The sequence below is a fragment of the Hippopotamus amphibius genome, chromosome 16 (assembly GCF_030028045.1).
Source record: "Hippopotamus amphibius kiboko isolate mHipAmp2 chromosome 16, mHipAmp2.hap2, whole genome shotgun sequence".
Lineage (NCBI taxonomy): Eukaryota > Metazoa > Chordata > Mammalia > Artiodactyla > Hippopotamidae > Hippopotamus > Hippopotamus amphibius.
This window is the reverse complement of record NC_080201.1, coordinates 34,523,314-34,544,090: the sequence shown is the minus strand read 5'-3', so window position 1 is coordinate 34,544,090 and position 20,777 is coordinate 34,523,314. Positions and strand designations below refer to the sequence as shown.

General features: G+C 54.3%; 1 protein-coding gene across 1 annotated transcript in view; it reads left to right on the top strand.

The window, feature by feature from the left end:
* The window catches only part of NKD1 (NKD inhibitor of WNT signaling pathway 1), an 83,922-nt gene that overhangs the window by 40,297 nt on the left and 22,848 nt on the right, over positions 1 to 20,777 (top strand). Inside the window, exon 4 of the mRNA XM_057713573.1 lies at positions 15,959 to 16,025. Coding sequence (XP_057569556.1) covers positions 15,959 to 16,025 — 67 coding nt within the window. The remainder of the gene's footprint in view (positions 1 to 15,958; positions 16,026 to 20,777) is intronic.

Below are 20,777 nucleotides of genomic sequence, written 5' to 3'. Positions count from 1 at the left end.
TTGTCTCCCGGTGAGCAGGACTGGGAAGGTAGGGCCAGACTGCAGAGGGATTTGAGTTGGTGGAGAATAGGGAGCCATTGAGGGCTGTAGAGTAGGGGAGGGAGCCTGTGCACATCAAGTAGTGGTGTGCCATCTGGACTGGGGTGTGAGCCAGGGAGCTAGTGTGACAGAGTGTTCTCCAGGTAGCTGAGCTCCGGCTGGGAGCCTGGCTGGACGGAGGAATCAAGTGGGGAGGCTCCCCCGGGCTAGGCCAGGAAGGCTGTGTGGGCGGGGGCCGAGCATCCCAAGGAGACGCTGTCTGCTCATGAGTGGAACAGTCTGGGCTGTGTGTGGGATGTCACGGCTTTGGTCTCAGGTTGGAGAGGCCCTTTGCACCTGCCCAGTTTGCGTTCTGGGCAGTGACTGGGCTGCCGCTGCCAAGGACAGCGCTGGCTGGGGCCGCGGGGAGATGCCGGGCCTGTGTTTTGAACAGGAGCCAGGGCTGGATTGTGGAATAGGCAGCCGGCCCAGGTCCAGTCCACGCTGGCCCCAGATCAATGAAAGCTGTCGCGGGGCCAGTGAGTTGCCGCCGCCACCGCCTAGGGGCCGCTGAGCTGGGTGGGGCCTCCTGGGGCTGCTGTCCCTAGAGTCACTGGCTCTGAGACCATTATCAGCATGTCCTGGCCTATGGGGGCAGGCTGTACCCCTGCCCCCCACCCTCCCCACTCCGTGATCCTAGCCCCGTTCAGCCCTGCTTGACATCTTACCCAGGATGGTTTTATCAACATGGAGAAAATATGGGATTTGCAGAGAGGAGGAAAAGGAGGGTTAGCTGTTTACTTCTTTGGCAGCTGTCTTATGTGTTCCAGGCACAGTGCCAGGTCTGTAGGGCCTTCAGTAATGAAGAAGAAATGTGCAGTCCCTGTCCTCGATGAGTTTAGCCGCACAGGGAGACTGGCCATCCTCAAGTAGTAGTCACACAGACCACTAAGGACGACGACGACGACGACGAGGGCGTCACAGGTGGCAGGGGGATACAGTGGGGGACCATACTGAGTCTGGGGGGTCTCAGGGCAGCTTCTCCAAGAGGGAACGTTAAAGCTGAGGCGGAAGTAGCTAGAAAGAGGGAGTGGGGGGAGTGCCCTGGGCAGAGGGGAGGGTGGGCAGGATGGAAGGCATTGACTGTGGGTCAGGTGGAGGTGGGCAAGGACAAGGTCAGTTGTAGGTCAGGCTACCACAGGCCCTTTTACCCAAGACAATTCCAGCCAATCCTATTGTCCTGGCCTGGTTCTTTTTCTTTTCTTTTTTTTTTTTGGATGTGGACCATTTTTTGAAGTCTTTATTGAGTCTGTTACAACATTGCTTCTGTTCAATGCCCTGGCCTTCTGGCTGTGAGGCATGCGGGATCCCAGCTCCATGACCAGGGATTGAACCCGCACCCCCTGCACTGGAAGGCGAAGTCTCAACCATTGGACCACCAGGGACATCCCTGGCCTGGTTCTGAAAATTGCCCCCTTTCACGCTCTAAAGTGTCCTGGTTTGGGCAGTGAAATTATATGGGCATGGCAGGTGTAGGTACTAGTATCTTTGTTTTATAGTTGAGGAAACTGAGGCTCATGGGACTGGAGTTATTTGTGCGAAGTCCTGTAATGAGGATGGGACAGAGCTGGGACAGGAAGTGAGCCTGCCTGTCTTGAAAGGCCAGGCTTTCCCATAATCCCACACGACCTCCCACGGTAAGGTATAAAGTTACAGACATGTGCAACTGAAATGTGCTCTGAGCGTGGGCTCTGTGCCCAGCCTTGTGCCAACGGTGGGTGGGGTGAGAGGAGGCTGAATTGAGCAAGACTCATTCATGACAGCAAACAAGCTCAAACTGGCATAAGCAAAAAGGGGACATTTAGTGGTTCATATAACTGCAAAGTCTAGGGATAGCATTAGCTTCAGGCATAGTTTGATCCAGGTGCTCAGACAATGTTGTCAGGACACATTTTCTTTTGTTTCACCTCCTGATTCTCTTTTCCTCCATGATGGCTTTTTTCTTAGATAGGCTCTGTCTGTGAGGAGGTTAAATGTTTTCCTCGGTGTCAGATCCCTACCCTCACATCTCATTAATGTCACCAGAAAGAGAGCAGATGTTCTGGGCTTGTATCTCTTTGGCCTTAGGTCGTGTGGCCAGCCTTGGCCAATCCCTGTGCCCAGGGACGTGCAGAGTTCTCATTGATCCGGCCTGGGACATGTGTCCATCTTTGTCGGGTTAGGGAGTGAAATCAGCCCTGTCCACACCTCCTGGATGAAAATGGTGGAGGAGTAGGTTTTCCAGATAAAATATAGGGTGCCAGTTCAATTTGAATTTAAGATAAATAACACATTTTTAAAGATATAAGTATATCCCAAATACTGCATGGCATATACTCATACAAAACAGTAATTAAATCTGAGATTCAAATTTCACTGAACGTCCTGGGTGTTTTTTATTTGTGAAATCTGGCAAGCCTGCGGAGGGGTGGCTCTCCAAGGAAAATCAAAGTGTTGCCAGAAGAAGGAGAAGTGGGTGCTGAGGGGAGGGGGGTGGTTGTCCAAGTCCCAGGTGCCCGCTGCAGAGGTGATGAAGGGATGAAGAGCTTTCCTTCAGCCTTGGATTCCCCCTGAGGGGCACAGTCTGTGAAGGCAGCCCTGAGAGCTAGGATAGTCAGTGAGAGAAGTCCTGGGGGACGAGGTGCTCAGGGAGGGCTTCCTGTACTTGAATTAGGCCTCAAAGGAGGGGAGGCATTCTTGAAGTGGGGGTGGCGTAGGTGGTGGGTGGGAGAAAATATCCAAAAAACGTCCGTCCCCACCGGCCTGCCACTCAGGCCTGAGTCCTGGCACTTGGGCCCCTGGCCCTTCCCCTTGCTGGCCTTGCCATGGGGTGATGCTTTTGTCCGAGGCTAACCAGCTTGCCGTCCCTCGGCCTGTCGGCTCCCTGTGAACTCGCCAGATGTGTCAGGATTCCTCCAACTGCCCAGGTAGTTCAGTGGAGAGATGGCTTAGGTCCACAGGTACCGCAGAAGCAGAGCCTGTGGTTTGTGTGCCAGTGAATCGTGGAGGATGCTCTCCCAGGACGGACCCGTGCGGGAGGGGAGGAGGCAGGGCAGAGAAGGGGAAGAAGGCAGACAAGGTGAAATTTCAGGCAAAGTCTTGGTTTTCGCCTGACCCTGTGGGGAGCTCTGGATTGTAAATTGTGGCTCAGGGTCCGTCCCCACTGGAGGCGTGGAAGCTGGGCTTTCGTTCTCCTGCTCCAGGCAGTCACTGGCCCAGGGCTACCTGGTGGAGGTGGGGTGGGGGGTTTGGGGCTCTCTGACCCTGCAGACAAAGCCCTAAGGCTGTTTGCTGAAGAAACCTCACAGGTGTGGGCTGATGGTGGGGACTGCACACTGAAGGGAGGGGCGGGGGAGATGCGGTAATAGCTGAGCCTGCATCCAAGGATCTAGAGGAGTCAGGGAAACCCCGCTTGTCATGGGCACCTGCATGGTATATACAGGCTATTCGCATTTATGGTCTATAAAAACTTGAGAAGTCCCCCAGCAGAACCTGGGATCTTCCCCAAACTGCACGGACCACGGAACCCGGCTCATGGAAACACTGGTCGGAGCGCTGGCTCCCAGGTCTCCGGTGTAGTTGAGGGGCTCTGGTCTTTATTTCTGGCCCCTGTGGGGGCTGATCTTTTGCTGGCTTTTTTGCTGCCCACTTCTGATGCCTGGATTCTGATCATGGCTCTGCCACCTTTCGGCTTTGTGACTCTGGGCAAAGCCTGTCACTTTTTGAGGGCTCATTTTCTCCATCTGTACTCTGAAGGTCCTTAATCTAAAGTTTACAAAAGGTTCAATGTGCAGTTTTATCCATATGGCATTTTTCTGGGGGGACATTCTTAGAGGGGTTTGGACCTTTCTGAATGAGGATTCCGGTCTGGCCCCAACGCCTGTGGTCTGGGAGGCTGCGTGTGCGTGCTATAGGCCTGTCTTCTGTTGCCACATAGACACACACCAGGTGTCCTGTCCCGAGAGCCTTCCTTCCCAGAAGGCCCTGGACCCTCCCAACTTCTCTACATTCTTGCCTCTCCTTTAGAGGCTCAGTCTCTTCATCTGTAAAAGGGGGTGATAGCTGACCTTGCTGACCTCCTGGGGTTGTTGGGTGAGTCAGATGACCCAAGGACTTTGGTGGAACAAGGTACAGGTGTGATGGATGAAGTCACTGCCGTGGATGCCTCCTTGCCCCCAGACCCAAGAGCATCCTCAGACCCTGGATGCTGGCCACAGAGCATCTTCCAGACCTCCATGGACTTCCCAGAGGACCACTCTGTGGCGACACGGGTCTCAGACATGGGCCACTGACCAGACCAGCAGGGGGTGCCTTCCTGATCCCCCAAACCTATTTTCTCCCTCTCTCCCTCAACTGTCCTCATGCCATTTCTGGAATCAAAGTCTTGTCTGCCTTACATGACCACAAAGAGGGGTCTTGAGCGCCCTGGCTTCCTATGGGTGCGCAGCCAAAGTTAGTGAGAAGTGGCGGGTTTCTGGCAATGATCTCTCTGTGGTCTGTGAGCGCAGCATGGCTTTGGGAGGGAGCAGTGGGGTCTGGGGTGCAGAGAAGCCCAGAGCCTCCACCTTCCCTCCCAGCTGGGACCAGAAAACCACCCACTGCACTGGAAAGTTGCAAACCTCACCACCTGCTGGGGCCCCGCTGGCAGGCTTCCGTGTGCCAGTCCTTCTAGAAGCATCTCGGGGGCCCATTTTTGTCTGCTTTCGTGTACTTTCTTCCAAATGCTTTGCTGTTGCTTCTGATCATAGAAGTCCTCACGCACATTCACGGCAAACAATTGAAGACCTTGAATCCAGTGCCCAGGAACAAACCTCTGGGAACGTTCTGGGGCCGGTCTCTCCCGATGGGCCTCTCTGACTACATTGCATGGAAGTACACTCAGATAATTTCAGCAGATGCAATCAGATTCTCTCCGCTCTTTGGCAACTGCTTTTCTCTTTCAAGAAAACGCGGGGGATGTCTTTCTGAGTCGGTAAATAGAGAGCCACCTTCAAGTGGTCAACACGCATTCATTGTGCGCCGCCTCTGTCGGGCACCGGTAAGTGTGTCAGATGGTGGTAAGTGCCCCAGAGGAAACTGAGGCCAGAAGAGAGTGGAGAGGGCACTGCAATTTTAAATAGGTGGGTTTGGAAGCCCTCACCCGGGTGATGAGGGGATGATGGCCGAAACCTGAAGGCAGGGCGGGAGGAGGGGATATTTGGAGAAAGCAGTCCAGGCAGAGGGAACAACAAGCACAGAAGCCCTGGGGAGGTGCCAAGCACGGCTGAATGACAGCAAGGGGGCCAGGGTGGCTGGGGCAGAGTGAGGGACAGGAGAAGGAACAGATGAGGGCCGGGAGGTGATGCAACAGATGGGGTGGGGCTTTGTGGGGCATTAGGAGGACTCTGGGGAATGGGGTGGGAGGTGAGTGCCGAGAGTAGAAAATGACTGTCATCGTCCTGGTGAGGGAGGACAGTGGCCTGGAGCGCGTGGTGCATGTGGAGGAGGTGAGGACCTGGTGTCAGGGTACCTTTTGAAGGCAGAGCCAACAGGATGTACGGTGGATTGAACAGAAGGGTTGGAAGAGACATGGCAGGATGACTCCCGGGTTTCTGGCCTGAGCAACAGGAAGGAGGGAGCTGCCTGAGTTGGACACAGGGAAGAAATTGGGGGCAGGGCTGGGGCACGTGGGGGCTGAGATGCTGGCGCCCAGCGGCTGGATGGAGCTGCCGTGGGGGAGGCAGGGGAGCCGCATCCTTACTCTTCGTGGAACAGGTTTAATTTCAAAAGTTTAGTTTCTTTTTAGTATAAAAACATTACATGTAGGTAATTCCCTGGCTGTCCAGTGGTTAGGACTCTGGGCTTTCACTGCCGAGGGCCTGGATTCGATACCTGGTCAGGGAACTAAGATTCCACAAACTGTGCAGTGCGGCCAACACACACACACACACACACACACACACACACACACACACAACCACCCAAACCAAAAGCAGCAAAAAAGACATTGCATGTTCTTGGTTTAGGAAGGAGAAAGAAGAGAGACAATATAAAATCCAAACAATCTAGAGAGCTGGACAGCTGGAGGGACAACTCCTCAGCTCCCCAAGAGCAGCTATTACTATTGTGTGTCCCTCCAGAAACATTCCGGAGAATATGCCTCTTTTCTTGACAAACACAGCGGGATCGGACTCTAGGCTTTTCCTTACCTGCGCTCACACCTGACAGCTGCCTGGACCCTGGGTCCCCTCTCTCCCAGACAGTGTCGTTAACTCTTCTGTCTTTTCATGGCCACTCCTTGCGTGACCCCCCCGTTCAGTGGGTGGGGATATTGGGAGTCCGCAGTCACACCGGAGCAGGGCAGGGGCGAGACTTCATCAGCCGTCGAGGGGAAGGAAACAGCAAAGGCAGGGTGTGGAGGCCCCGGGGCGGGCGGTCCAGCCCCTGGGGGTGTTGGTGAGAGCTCGTCAAAGCTGTGCTATGGGGCCGAGGGGTGGGGAAGGGGGAACCAGGAGAGAGGAAAGCAGGCCTGGTGTCAACTAGGATCAGAGGGGCAGGAAGATCATTCCTGCAAGCACTGCGGGGCCAGATGGGGTGGGCAGTGTGTGTGTGTGTGTGTGTGTGTGTGCGCTTAGCAGGAGGACCCCAGAATCTGGCCCAGACCATTGCTCTCTGTTTCTCTCATAAAAGTGATGAGGACTCTTTGGATATTTAAAACAAGAAGAACTTATTCCACCTTTTTATTTACATTAGCAGAAGCAAGAAGCCTAAACCTCTCACTCTCAAGACTGAGAGAAATACCACACTTTCCTGGGTCTCCTGGCCACACGGGGTCCCTGACTGGGCTGGCCTCCGCCCCAGGCAGGGGTGCACATACGTTGTCCACAGCGAGGTGGCCCGTGGTCTCTGGGGGCCCCGTTTTCTGGTCCACAGACAACAACACTGTCTGTCGTAAGCAGCCTGGCTCATGGCCACCCTGCTTGGCAGGGCACACGTGCTGGCCCCTGGCAGCAGACCTGGGGCCTGTCCCAAGGCCAGGAGCTCCTGGCAGAGGCAGGCCCAGCTGCTCAGTGATCAGAGGCACACCCCAGCCCCTTTGCCATCTCACGTTATCAGCCCTCGGCTGTGGGGCGTGGCAGGCCAGCAGCATGGCAGGCTAGTGGCATGGCTGGTCAGCAGTGTGGCAGGCCAGTGGCATGATGACCAGTGGTGTGGCGGACCAGTCGTGTGGCAGGGTCAGCTGGCGGTGGCATGGCTGGCCAGTGGCCAGGCAGGAGGCAGAGACTCTGAGAGGTGCTGAGTGCAGGCAGCCTGCCGGGGATGCCGCCTGAGGCCTCGTAGGGTGGTTGAGGCCCTGCTGGGACCGGCTTTGATCAGCTGTACGGCATCCCGAAGGCAGTGGGGACGGAAGAGCGGATGGGAGGGCAGGAAGAGGGGGCCCAGAGAGAAGGACCAGCTGTGTGGATGACATGCCGTCAGCCTGGCGTGCTGCACGCTTCCATCCGCCTCGCATCTCCCCTCTGCAGCTGCCCCACCAGGCGGGGGGCCGTCATTTCCACGTTCAGATGAGGGAACCGAGGTACAGACAGGTGAGCTCATTTGTACAAGGTCATACAGTATAAAGCGGAAGAGCCAGGGTCAACGTCAGACCATCCAGTGTGTCACTTAACCTCTCTAAGCCTCCGTTTCCTCATGGCTGAAGTCGGGTGACAGCGGCATGCAGCTTGTAGGGCTGTTCGGAGCATTTAGCGGTGCACCTGACGTGCTGAGCAGAGCTCTGGCATGTGCGGGGCCCTCACCAAAGAAACGCTGGTTCTGATTATCACTGGGTCCTTTGTATTCGTGACCTCAGTTACTCCCACACCCCAACAAGCCCATCGGATCCTGGTTTCCACTGTAGAAACTCCTTTGAGCACTGACTTGTAGGAAAATTCCAGTCACGCCAGCAGCAAGCCCCTTGCCCCACCCAGCCTGGACAGTCTGCCTTGGTGGGGTCATCTCCTCCGAAGAGCTCTGAAATCCCAGAGGCTGGAGGTTAGGGCGCCTTCTGGGTCATGCTAAACTTTGCCATTTTCTGTTGGCATCAGCCATTTTCTCTGTGTCCAGAAACCACATTCCAAAAGCATGAGTCCTAGAGGGAGGGCCTGTGGTTTGCAGGGAGGAGCATCTGTTGGGCACTGGGCCGTGAGAACCTTCTTTCATCCGACCTCACCAGGTGCTTGCTCACCCGACAGACAGCCCGGTGCCTCCCCACTTCCTCCCCCAACTCCTTCTCATCTGTCGGGACCAGCCTGATCGCTCAGGGTGGAGGCGGGCAGACACTTCGAGTTGGGGCTCCTTAAGCCTTGTGGTTCCCGGAGCACACTGCACACTCTACTGTGGGGAGTGGGACTTGAGGTCAGTGGTGGACATCTTGTATTGTGATGGTCCTGTTTCTGTTTAATATGCATGATGTGTTTTTAAAAACCCCAACTTGGGCTAGGACATCACACCCACGATTTTATCGATCTTCTTGCTTATGGCAAGACTAGGTTTAAAAAAAGAGAGAAAAAGGGAGCCAATTTAAAGAAAAGTATTAAGTACTCATGGTAGCCCCAGTGGGACCCAGTTCCGGGGGATATTGGGACGATGGCTCATGGATGCTGGTGGCTTGCTGGGGTGACAGCTCAGGGAGTGGGCTTTGCTGGCCCTTTGCTGCCTATGGCCGGCTGTGTCTCCAGGATGGGACAAACCTGTCTTTGTACCCTGTAGGGTCTAGGACCTGGGGCTCAGAGGAAGGGGACATGGTGGCTCTAGAGTCAGGCCCCAAGGATCAGAGGTCCTCCCTGCCATCCCACTCCCTGTGCACCATCCACCTTCCTGAGAAGCAGTCTTTCAGGTCCAGGAAGCAAGCTCAGCCTGGAGTCCCTGGGACATGGGCCCAGGGATTACATCTCGAGCAGATTAAAACCAGCCAGGAGAAATCTAAGGAATTTTAATTACCGCCACACATCCCTGGAGTCCTGCAGTTCTGGTCCTCGTAGGCCGAACACGCAGGCCAGCTCTGTGGTCTGCAGCCCTCGGGGCCCGCCTTCCCCTCCTCCACGCAGCTCGCTGGGCTCCCACGGTGGGGCCGGGCTCGGGGACACTTGTAGAGGTGCTGCAGCAAAGCAGGCGGTGGCAGCTTCCTCCCTCTGGCTTCCAAGCTTGGCTGGGAATCTTGGGCTCAGGTTTTAGGAGACGTGGCTGAGTGCTGGGGGCTTTGGGGGTCGGCGCTTCCAGTTTAAGTAACCTGGATTGGTGTGAGCAAGGAGAGCAGTTTAGTGGCTTCTGTGACTGTCCTGTCCCTGGGAAAGGCCGGTGAGGGTGGGCCTGACTCGGGATTCATCCAGCAGGTATTTATTGAGTTGTCCACTATGCATCAGGCACTGTCCTAGAGCAAAACAGACCCGGATCCCTGTCCTTGGGGAGCCTACTTATTAGAGAAGCCTGGACCTGAGGCCGTGAGCGAGCGCCCTCTCCTGGCATTGGCCTCTCTCTGTCCCCGTGGGAGCTCTCTCCTGGGGTGGGCCTTTTCCAGCAGTTGGAGAGGAGATTAGATGCAGCCTTGGCACCAGAGAAGATGTCTTTCCTGCCAGCTCCCATGAGAAGGATCCCGGGGGGTGACTCCTCTTAGCTTAGTTGCTGCCAGAGGACAGGTGCTGGGCAGGTGGACCTATAGTGCCCACGGGTGGCCTATGGCCACGGGAGGCCACAGTGTCCTCAGGGGAGTGGCCGAGGGCTCTGTTCCATTTATTTGAGAAGAGATACCATTTCTCTTTAGAAGCTGCCCCTTGAGATCTGGGTTCTGCTGAAATCAGGTCCAGGAGGAGCGAGGCTGTTTCCCTCCCATCCTTGGGAAGGAGGGAATCCCTAGCCCCTGACACTGGAGCCAGGGTCCCCAGAATAGCTCCCCCCACACCCGTGCAGTGCTGTTGTCAGCACCCTGTATCCTTTCCCCCTCACTCCTGTGGGTAGAGCAGACTTGGGAGACCGGAGAAAGCTCTCAGGGGCAGAAGTAACAAAGGTCCACAAGTGAGAGGCTCATGTTGGAGTCGGGGACATTGAAGCCCAGAAAGTGGACAGCCCTGGTTTTCCTCTCACTCTTGATTCCTGAGTGTAGCCCGAGAGAGGGGGTCTGCCCCACTGCTGGGTGGGGGCTGGAGCCCCAGAAGGTTTGTCCTCGAGGGGACCATGAGCATTATCGCGGCCTGCTGCCGCATTCTCGAGACAAGGAGCCCAGGGCCTGGGGGCCCGAACCCAGCCCTGCCACTTTCTCTCCTTAAGTGACCTTGGGCCAGCCACTTCATCTCCTGGCCGATCCTCAGGCCCCTCTTTTGTCAAGTGGGGTATCGTGTGCCGTTTTGTTAAAGTAGGTTTTAATGACCCAAGCGACACATGAATATACTTATCTTAAAAATGGAACAATTCTGATAAAGTTGAAGAGGGTGACTCCTACTTCCCTCCGTCTCGTCTCCCTCCCCTCCATGGGGGTAACCGTGGATAATGGATACCATGGGATATCAGGATGTAGGTGATCTCATGGTACGTGTGTGTTTGGTGTTTTCTTAGGTGTACAAGTAGCATCGTACCCTGTGTGTCTTCCATGTGGCATGGGCTCTGTGTCAGTGCGTACAGGACTGCCTGGCTCTTTTTGAGTCACTACGTGGTTTTCCACTGCATAGATCTAGCAGCCTTCCCTTTGATGGGCGTTCAGCGTGTTTCTGACTGTGGGTTAATAGGAACAACATTGTCCTCAACATTGCTGAACTTGAACATGCCTCCCTGGTGCACAAGCGTGAATTTTGTCCCAGGGTGGACACTGAGGCATTGAGTCACTGGGTATTAGGGTTTTGCCTGTATAAAATATGAGAACATTCCAAGCACGTGGCGGGAATAGGGCACTACAGAAGGAGAGAAGTTTGTGTTTGCGTCCTCACCTTTGCATCAGACACTGTCCTGGGTGTTTTGTGTGCATTTTCTTACTGAGTCCTCTTTGACAGTGAAATCCCCATTTGACAAGAGCAAAATGGGGCCCAGAGGGGTTAAGTAAAGCATCTGCTATCACTCAGCCCCCGAGGGCGGGCGGGCAGGCGCCTGACTCCCAGGTCCGGCTGGGTTCTGGGAATGGAGCATCCTGCGGCGGATGGCCAGAGCTCGCTCTCCGAGGGGCCTGCCCACAGCGGCGCCGGCTCCCCAGGAACGCCCTGTGTGCAGGGACGCTGCCTCTGTGCGGTGTGCTGGGAAGAGCGAGCTGGCCAGGAATTTCCTGGATCAGATCCAGGGCAGACTACTTGGATCTGAGGGTTCCGGGGTGGCTGGGTCCCGCCTCCCACCCTGCTCTTCCCCCGGCATGTCCCAGCCCTGTGCATTCTTGGAATCTGTACGTTGTGCCGTGTTCTGTGGGCACCAGGAGTTTCCTCTGAAACCCTGTGGCACCAACATCTGTTAGCTCTTAGAGAACAGAAAGATTGACAAAGAATTGCTGGGGCAGGCGGTGGGGAAAGATATTAAGCTCAGGAGTATGAAATCTCGAAGACAAAGAGGAAAAATCCTAACCGAACTCCAGCCTGCTCCCCAAGGCCCCGCTTTGATGTGGGTTCCCGTCCCCGGAGGCCTTATAAGGCGTTGTGCCTGCAATTCTGGACTCTGGCTGGTGCTGGCTGCACACTCGGCACCCGGAGGAGCTGACCTCTCTTCTTGGGGCCCAGTGTGGGGCAGAGGAGGGGCAGTGTTGGGACTTGGGAGGAAGGCAGGTCTGGATCCTGTGGCCTGAGAGGCCACCAAGCCCAGGCACTGGGCGGGAGGCAGCCTGGCACCAGGCTGGGCGGGGCAGGAGGCCTGGGGATCCAGGAAAGCCTTTGATCAGAACTTGGAGCAGAAGCTGAGGCTGTCTGTCCTGGAGGCCAGAGGAGAGGGGGCCTGGGAACAGGGGGCCAGAGTGATGGCTGAGTGGACGAAGGGAACAATAAGGGGGGTCACTGTATACCACTCCCCACACTTAGTAAGGGCTTTGGAGCCAGGCGACATGCCTTCAATTCTGGCTCTGACGCTTACTAGCTGTGTGACCTTGGGCAAGTCACTTAACCTCTCTTGCCTCAGTTTTCTTATCTGTAAAGTGGGGATAATGTACTACCTCAAAGGACTGCCATGGGAATTAAATGCAGAGCACTAGAAATGTGCACCAGGCAGGAGAAGAGCATGTTTCTCAGGGTCTGCAGGGGCACCTTGGGTCTGGTGAGACTTTCAGCTTTGCCCAGCAATGTTCTGGGAGCCATTTGGCAGTGAGTAGTACTTCCCATGCAGTGGCTTACTTGAGCCTCACACCCAGCCTGAGGCAGTGTGACTGCTCTTATCCCTGTGCACAGATGGGGAGACTGAGAGACACTGGAAATAAAGCTCCTTCACCCAGATGACAGGCTTGTGTGACGCAGAGCTGGGATTTGAACCAAGGTCTGAGCAACACCAGTTCCATGCCCTGCACCCTCTGTGCTGGGGCTCCCACTGGAGCTCGTGGCTGTCGAGGGGTCTAAGTGCCCTCCTGCGGGCTGGTCCTGAGGGCCTGGCCCCAAATCTTGCACGTGGGGCTCCTGGCTGAGGCTTGGCTCTGTCCCAGACCTAGTGGGGAGGAGCCCTGGGGCCTTTGAGTCCTGCAGGACAGATGGGAGTACTTGGCCCTTGACCCACTGGAGCTGCTGCTGTTTTCTTGTACTTCTTTAAGCGGAATTCTTGGTCTCTGGCAAGTGCCAGGATTCTTGGCCACCTCTGTCCCCATGCCCACGATTCCACTGCACACGCTCAGGCCAGGCACCCGATGGAGCTGGCGCCAGTCTGGGCTCTGCTGATGATCCCAAGCCGGTTGCCGGGCCCCTTGGAGCCTCCTCCTCTTTTAAACCCGGGGCTGTTGGGAACCCCATTCTCTGGAGGTTCTGGTGAAGATTCCAATCGACCGGTGCCTTATCCATCGTGAGTGCTTGGTGATGTGAGTGACTGTCACTGGCATTATTTTCCTGTCTCATTCCTTGAGGGTTGGGGCACTTTCTTTGTAGGAAAAAAATAGCAATTATACCTCTCACTTTACAATTTGCAAGTCATTTTTATGAGCAACTGTTCCTTGAGAGATGGAAAGAGCAGGGCTGTTACGATGATAAAGGGAGATAATATAAAGTGCCTGGCACGGTGCCCGGCACATAGGATATGCACAGTAAGTGTCAGCTGTCTGGTTATTGTTGTGGTTTATCACCGTGCCCATTTTACAGATAAGTAGACTGAGGTTCCCAGAAGGCAGTGGCTGGCCCCACACCCGGGACGAGGGAGGCCATGGACCCAAAATGTGATCCTGTGCCTGGCTCAATATTCTATGTTGCCTCTGACTCAGTGATTCAAATCTTGAGGACCACAGACACGGCACTCCTCAGGCCCCGGGCTATCTGGGTCAGTGGAGGAATTGAATTTTTGCCGTGGTTGGGCACAGCACTGTGTATCAGCAGACCACAGTGCTGAAGAGCTTTCAATGTGTTTTACAGAGCAGGGTAAGGCTTAGCAGGAAGAGACCGACCCCAGAACTTGCCAGAACTCTGCTTTAATATGCAGAGACATATCTTTAATATGTCAGAGAGCTGGGTCCTCTGAGCAGACAGCTCTTCTCAGAGAGCATTGACGCCGTCGTCAGAGTGATGACAGGGGGTGCGTTATACACACTGCAAGGCATCGTTATAGGGCTTCCAGACGGCTGCTTTGTTGCTGGTGATGTTTGGAGTCTTTAAACTCCTCCAAGTGTGCCAGTCAAAAGATGCCAGTGCCCAGAAGTTTCCATTGATGGGTCCCGCTGGCCTTGCCAGGAGCGGTAAGGGTGGCACAGAGGTCAGCGCTGGCTCCCAGCCTCCACAAGGCCCCAGCACGAGCGGTCTGTCACTTCCCTTAAAGACAGTCTCCCGCTTCTGTGAGGAGGCGCTGCCTGCCAGCCTTTCTGGGGAAGCAGCATCCGTCTTCCTCCGGCATGAAAGATCGGCTTTAATTGGCTGCCAGGGCGTCCCAGCCATCTAATGATGCCAGCTGAGTGCGGCCCTTTCCTGTCACTGTGTCCCAGTTCCCCTGTCAACTCCGACTCTGTTAACACAAACAGCCAGTTTACAAGCCCAGGAAGTGTTCGGTGATTATAATAATTGGTGGAGGAGGAGAGAGAAGGCATCCTGACTGGAGGAATAAAGTAGCCTGGTTTTGAAGTCCATAGGACACCAGGAGTCTGAATGACCACATTTGAACAACTTCTAAGAAAGAGTGTGTAATGCCCCAGAACGATTTGAAAGAAGAAAGAGAACAGAGAAAACCACCTCTAATCCATAAAACGTTAGCTGTTCATCTTTAAAACACACACGCACACACACATATACACACGCGCGCGCAAGACATCTCCAGCTGTGTCCAATTGATAAGATCAGCTATACAAAGCATTGTTTTTCTTTTGTTAATCAAGGCCAGCTCTGGTTTTTCTTTTAAGCATCTCCAGTGCAGGATTTTTTTTCTTCTAATTTTTTAAGAATAGAGTGTTTTTTCTTTTTCTTTATATATATATATATATTTCTTCTCTTAAAGAAATATATATATATATTTTAAGAAGTTGGTGAGAGCTGCTGAGTTTGGGCTTTTTTTATTGCTTTTCTTTTTATGGTTCAAGAAGCACGGCCATAGCATCACTGTGGGCCTTAAAAAAGATAAAGCGGTGTGACACCCTCCCCCCGCCAAACCTCATCTCTCCCCCAAAAGAAGAGCATTTCCCAGTGTGGGTTCCTCAGAACACACATCCCATGTGATGCTTTTGAAAAACAGAACTTCATGATCTAAATAGGTTTGAGGGAAGCAGCATAAGCTACTCCTTAGATATCCACAGCATCCATTACCATAGTAAGTCCTACAGTAAGGGGTCTTGTTTAACTTTGTTTAAAACAATCTTTTTGGATCACATTACTCCTCTTGGCAGAATACCAACAAACACAGAAGACGGTTTGACAAGCGCTAGCCTGGTCTCCTCTGTATCTAGCATCGTCCTACTGGGGTGAGGTCAGATAGATGGGACCTTTATTGACATCCCAGAAATGTCCCATCTTGTGGACCAAACTTCCTTTGTCAAGCTGACAACACATGGGTGGCAGCCTGAGCAGGCTGATTGGAGCAGCTCTGCTACATTGGGTGAGATACCGGGCATTTTTAACTCATGCATGGGGACCAAGGCGAGGCAAATGCAAGGATCAGGCCAGTTGCTGGAAGGTGTGTGTGTTGAGGAGATGTGGGAGGCGTGATTGAAGGTCAAGTGGAGTCAGAGCCTGTAGGTTCCTAGATGTTGTGCTGAGGAATTTGGGTTTATGTTAAGGGTTTATGTGAAGTTTGGGTGTATGCTGAGTTGAGTTTATATTCGGGGAACCCGCCCTGCAGCACACTGGGCCTTCTTTATAACCCCACTGAGATAGCCCCCCTGGGACCCTCTGGTAGAGGAAGGATCCAAACTGTGATCTTTTGGGACCCACAGGTGTGGCTATGGTCCCGAGTCCATCAAGTTGGCTCAGAGGGACAGAGGAGGGATGTTTTCTGATCTCATCTTTGTCTTTTTCCAGGGTGGAGGGTGGCACTCCCTCTCTGAAGGAGAAGTGTGGTCCTGTGTAATGTTTTGTGGCGGGCTGTAGGCTGAGAAAAACTTACTTCCTAAAAAGTAGTGCAATAATTAACTTTCCAGGTGTGATAGGATCTACCTTGCTGACCTAAATTCCCATCAGAAGAATCAGAACAGGGTTCCTGCTTCTCTGCGACCTGCCACACATACATTCACAATGCCACCTTGACCGTAACGATGCCAGGTTCCTACCTGACCCCAAAACTTCTTTAATATCCCTGCTTTGTCTTCCTCTAGGAGCTTGTGGGCGACGTTTTCAGAGAAACGCTCAGCGAGGAGGAAGAGGAAGACTTTCGGCTAGAAGGTACCGGAGCCCATTGTTTTCTTCCCAAGGGCAGTGAGGTGGGGAAGGGCCATCTGGTCCACCTCATGCCTTGTGTCCTCTCCAGGAAATCTGCAGACCAAGTGGAGAAGGACAGGACTGTGACTCTTGGTGATGGTGGGATGGGTGGGGTGAGGAGAAAGAGGGAAGTATAGGGCCTCAGTGGTCCACACCGGGAGTGGATTCCGACCAGCGAAGCGCACATCCTCACCCTGCTTTGTGTTAGCCGTGGGGTCTTGAAGAGGTTGTTTGACCTCGGTTTCCCCGTTGGGGGTGATCGTAGTGGCCACTCATAGGCCCCTCAAGCAGGGTTAGGCATGTAGTAAGCGCTGCGGGAAGTAGCCCTTGTGTTTCTCCGTTCACGTCCCTCGCCTGGAGCACAGCTGTGCGCGCACACACGAACACACCCCCAGCCCCTCGCCACTCTCCTCTGTAGCTCTCACTCCTTTCTTCCTTCAGGGGGAAGCACTGCATCATAGAAAGAATTAGGACACTCGAGTCGAGGGCCGGCCGGCCACCGCCATGCTAATTTGTCTTTGGGAAGCCACATCCCCTTTCGAAGCCCGAGTTTCCATGTTTGTAGAATAGGAACGAGAGCCTTCTTCTACTTGATTCCCTGAGTTGGTGCAGGGTATCTGAAAGCATTTGCCAAAAGGGATAGCATTTCCCTTTTTCACTTAGAATCAGAGGACAGAATCGCCAAACTGGGGCAGCCTTAGGACAGGAAAGCCCTCTCTGCTGGGACCAGGGCAGGCAGCTCTCAGGAGAGCTGAGAGGGATCTCTGGAGTGAATCTAGGCCTTGGAGGTCCTGTAGGGCCTTGAGAGGAGAGTAGACTGTGCCAGGAGGTTCTGGAGGGGAGCCTGGGCCAGACCTGAGGACCATGGCCACATCGGGCCCGAGAGCTGTGCTAAATGTAGCATCCCTGGCTCCACCCAGGCTGCTGAGTCCAGTCTGCCCTGTAACAGGCTCCCCAGATAACGTGTACGTGCGTTGTACTTTGAGAAGGGCTATGTTGAGAGATTCATTCAGTGGCCCAGGAGTTGGAGGCGGGCTGGGGACCCAGGTACCTCTCAGACTTTGCTCAAAGTCGAGCAGGTCCCAAATAAAAGGGGGAGGAATCACGTGGACAGACAGCTCTGTGCAGGCTCTGGGGTGTTTCCCTTGCACATGTTTGCCTATGGATCGGGTGGCTACACTCAGAGACTCAGTGGCTTTGATTCTTATTGTTCCCTGGGCTTCCCCGAGCCTTAGCTCTTATCCTCAGCTCCATGGAGAGATGCTGGAGCTTTCTGCTGGAGTAGATGTGGGGAGTCAGGTAAAGGTCTGCAGGATGCAGGGTCTGGGGGCTGCGGTGACCCCAGACAGTGATTGCATGGGCTTAAGCCCTCGTTCCATTTATCTATTCATTTGCTCATTCACCTGGTAACTTAAAAAGTTCATCCTCTTGTTCATTCATCCTTCCATCTATTCCATCCACCACCTATTGACTATCCATCCAAGTACCCCCCGTCCACTCATCTATGTATCCATTCATCTACCCATCACCCACTCATCACCTACCCAATAATCCATGACCCACACATCCAACACTCTTCCATCCACCTGTTGCTCCACCCATCACCCACCCATCACTGCCTATTCATTCATCTGCACACTCTGTTGTCACCCATCCATCAGCCAAGCAGCCGTTGTCTATCACCCAGCCACCCATAATCCATCCTCTGCCCATCTCTTCATCATCCATCACTCATTCCTTAACCCATTTAACCATCCTCCAGTTATCATCCATCTATCTCACCATCTGTCTAACCATCATTTATGGGGTCCCTGGTTACTACCCCAAATGAGGTACTTCTCTGGCCATTGAGGCTCAGTCTGAAATCATGTAGTTGATTTCACTTGAGGCCTCTTTCTCTGCAGACATTGAAATGGCCTTCCCACAGAATCCACCTCTCTGTGCTTTTTTTCGATCTCTGTGCTCAGAGCATGAGCGCTGTTGTGATGAAGTAAAAAGAGCACTTGGCCAAGGAGCCCGTAGACCTGGCTCCCCTCCCAGCTCCCGCAGTACTTGCTGGGACTCTTGGCTAGGCCTCTCCCTCTCAGGGCCCCCTCGCCTTCTGTAACATGATGCATGGGGACGTGGACTCTGTGGACGCTCAGAGGATGTGGGCACCTTGTAGGGAGGATGAACTGCTATGGGGGTGGCATTTACAAACATTGGTTGATGGATGGGGGAGACATTGGAGATGCCTGAGGGTCCCAGCTCCTGTCGGGGAAAGGTATGGAGGCTGGTGGCACTTGGTCTGTCCCTGCAGCCCACCAGCTGCAGGTCGAGCTTTGAGGGCAGCCTGGGCGCCTTGCCAGTCATGGATGGTGTCCAGGCACATCAGTGCCACCACTGCCCTGACTCAGTTTCCCAACTAGGGTTAGACCGTGTTGTTGGTGGTCAAGTTTCCAGCCCCTTTCTTCAACCAGAAGTTTTCAGAGAAGCACAAAATGTAAGACAGACCAGGCTGCAGAAAGATGCAGTATGTTATAGACAGTATGTTATCTTTTATGTAAAAAAAAAGGTACCAGACAATACTCTGTATTTCCTTGTATATATAAACATATATACCACGTATGTATATATATTATTGTGTAGTTAGAGGCCTAGACAGACAGAAACAGTAGTTCCTTCTGGACAGGAGAGGAAGAGACTAAAGTTGGAAAGCATGGTCAGAGGGTTGTAGTATTATTAACTGTAATTAATGTTTTAAGTTTTACAAGAAGAATGTAATCATATATTCCTTTGAAATGAAAGACTAATAGCAGAATTAAAAAGTGAAAATAATAAGTAAATAAAGCAGCAGGGTAGGGCTGCTCCGGGCCTGCCTGTGTGGCCCCTGAGACTCCTTGGAGGGGATGCTGGCCCCAGTCACTGTCTGTGGTTCTCTGGCCACCTTTGCTGCCAGGTCCGAGGTGCTCCCCCCGCCCCCCAGCACACACACAGGAAGGAGGACATGGCTGTGGATGGCAGGCCACCCCGAGGCTAGGCCTGGTGAGAGTAGGTGCTGCCAAGTCCTGGCCATGGAGAAGTGTGCACCTGGCCTGGAGCTGGGGCTGCGGGCATCCCTCTGTGCCTCAGGCCAAGAGAGAGCAAGCTCAGTCCTGAATCTCTTCTTTGTCTTCCTGTTGGCCAAGTTCATTGCCTCTTGGTCGGCTGGAGGGCTGTTAAGGGAGAAAAAAGGCCATCTGAGGCGTGAAGATAAAAAGAAGTCTTTTAGCCATCCCAGGAGAGGATGGCTTTAGCTCCTGCGTTGTTATGTAAAGCCGGCCCTAATCCAGCGTCTTAACTGCCTTAACTGGCCAGCTGGGAGCTCGAGGGATGGGAGATTAAGGCTGGGCTTGGAGCGAGGGCTGGGGCTGGGAGCTCTTTTTGAACTGTGCAGAGAACAAAGTAAGCATGGAAAGTCCTGCGCTCCAGAGCTGGCTGGGCGTGGCAAGCGGGACCTGCGGCCTGGGGTGGGGGAGGGGAGAGGGACCCTCTTCTGCTCACCCATCAGGGCGCTGAGGACCAGGGAGGGTCACCCCACACTTCACTCCAGTGCCCACCTGATGTCCTCACCTCCCCAGTTGGGCAGGACGACAGGCGGTGGCAGCCTGTGGCTGGTGGCCCGAGGTGGACGTCGGTGTCAGGCCCTTTTGGCAGACACGTGTCACCCTGAGAGGCCTCCAGGAAGCGCTGTGTCTGGGGGTGTCGCCCCAGCCCAGCACAGACTGAGCTGCTGCTCTGTGACTGTCAGGAGAAAAAGACCTGTGAATGGTCACAGGCCCCTTCTCTCTGGGTCCCCTCTCTTGCCGACCTAGTGCTGTCTTCACCCCTGCCCAGCGCCGTGCCTCACTCCCATCTCTGACCCTTGGCCTCTGACCACTGACCCTCAGCATCGTGGCTGTTTCTTGTCTTTCGACCTCTTTGCTTGGAGGTGACAGCGGGCAGAGTGCAGTCAGCTTGGCCTCTTCCAAGCTGACTCCGTAGAACCCAGTCCAGCCCGCTGGTCCTGCCTTCATTAAGGACCAAATGCCCCTGAGTCAGGCGGCCCCTCCCACTGGGGCCAGGCCCTCCCTGCAGGCTCCCAGGGCTGCTGCCAGGCAGGCCTCCATCTGGCCCAGCCCGGGTTTCGCCTGGCAGAGTCCGTGGGTCTCTGCTTCCCTGGCCCAAGGGTGGAGGTGCCTGGAGGAGCTGGCCTTGACGAGCAGGGGCGTGGAGTCAGGACTTGAGACCCGGCCGGCCGAGCAGCCCCTGTGAGCTCAGGGCCTGTCCCAGTCTTCACGGCCGGAACTTGGCCTTCCTGCAAGCCCATCGGAGTGCCTGAGGGGCACCTTTTACTCTTTATTCTGAAGTCAGACCTCAGATCCAGCCTGGCTTTACCGCGGCTCATCATGTGACCTTGGGAGAGCCACTTAACTTCCCTGCGCTTCGTTTTCTTGTTGGGTGCAGTCGTCGTTTTTCCTCCTCCGAGTTCCTGTGAAGACAGCGACGTTATTTCCATAAGCCCAGAGAACAGCCCTGGTTCAGAGTATGCCAACGTCTGTGAGCTGTCCCGACTCTCATTTTGTGGGTTCCTCTTTCCTGAAGAGGAGCCAACTGGTGTTTGTAATTATTTACTCGTCCAGATCAAAGGCCTATTTTCAAAGCTTCTTTAATCCTATTAGGATCTCTGAATGTCTCCTTCCACTCCCAGTGCGTGAC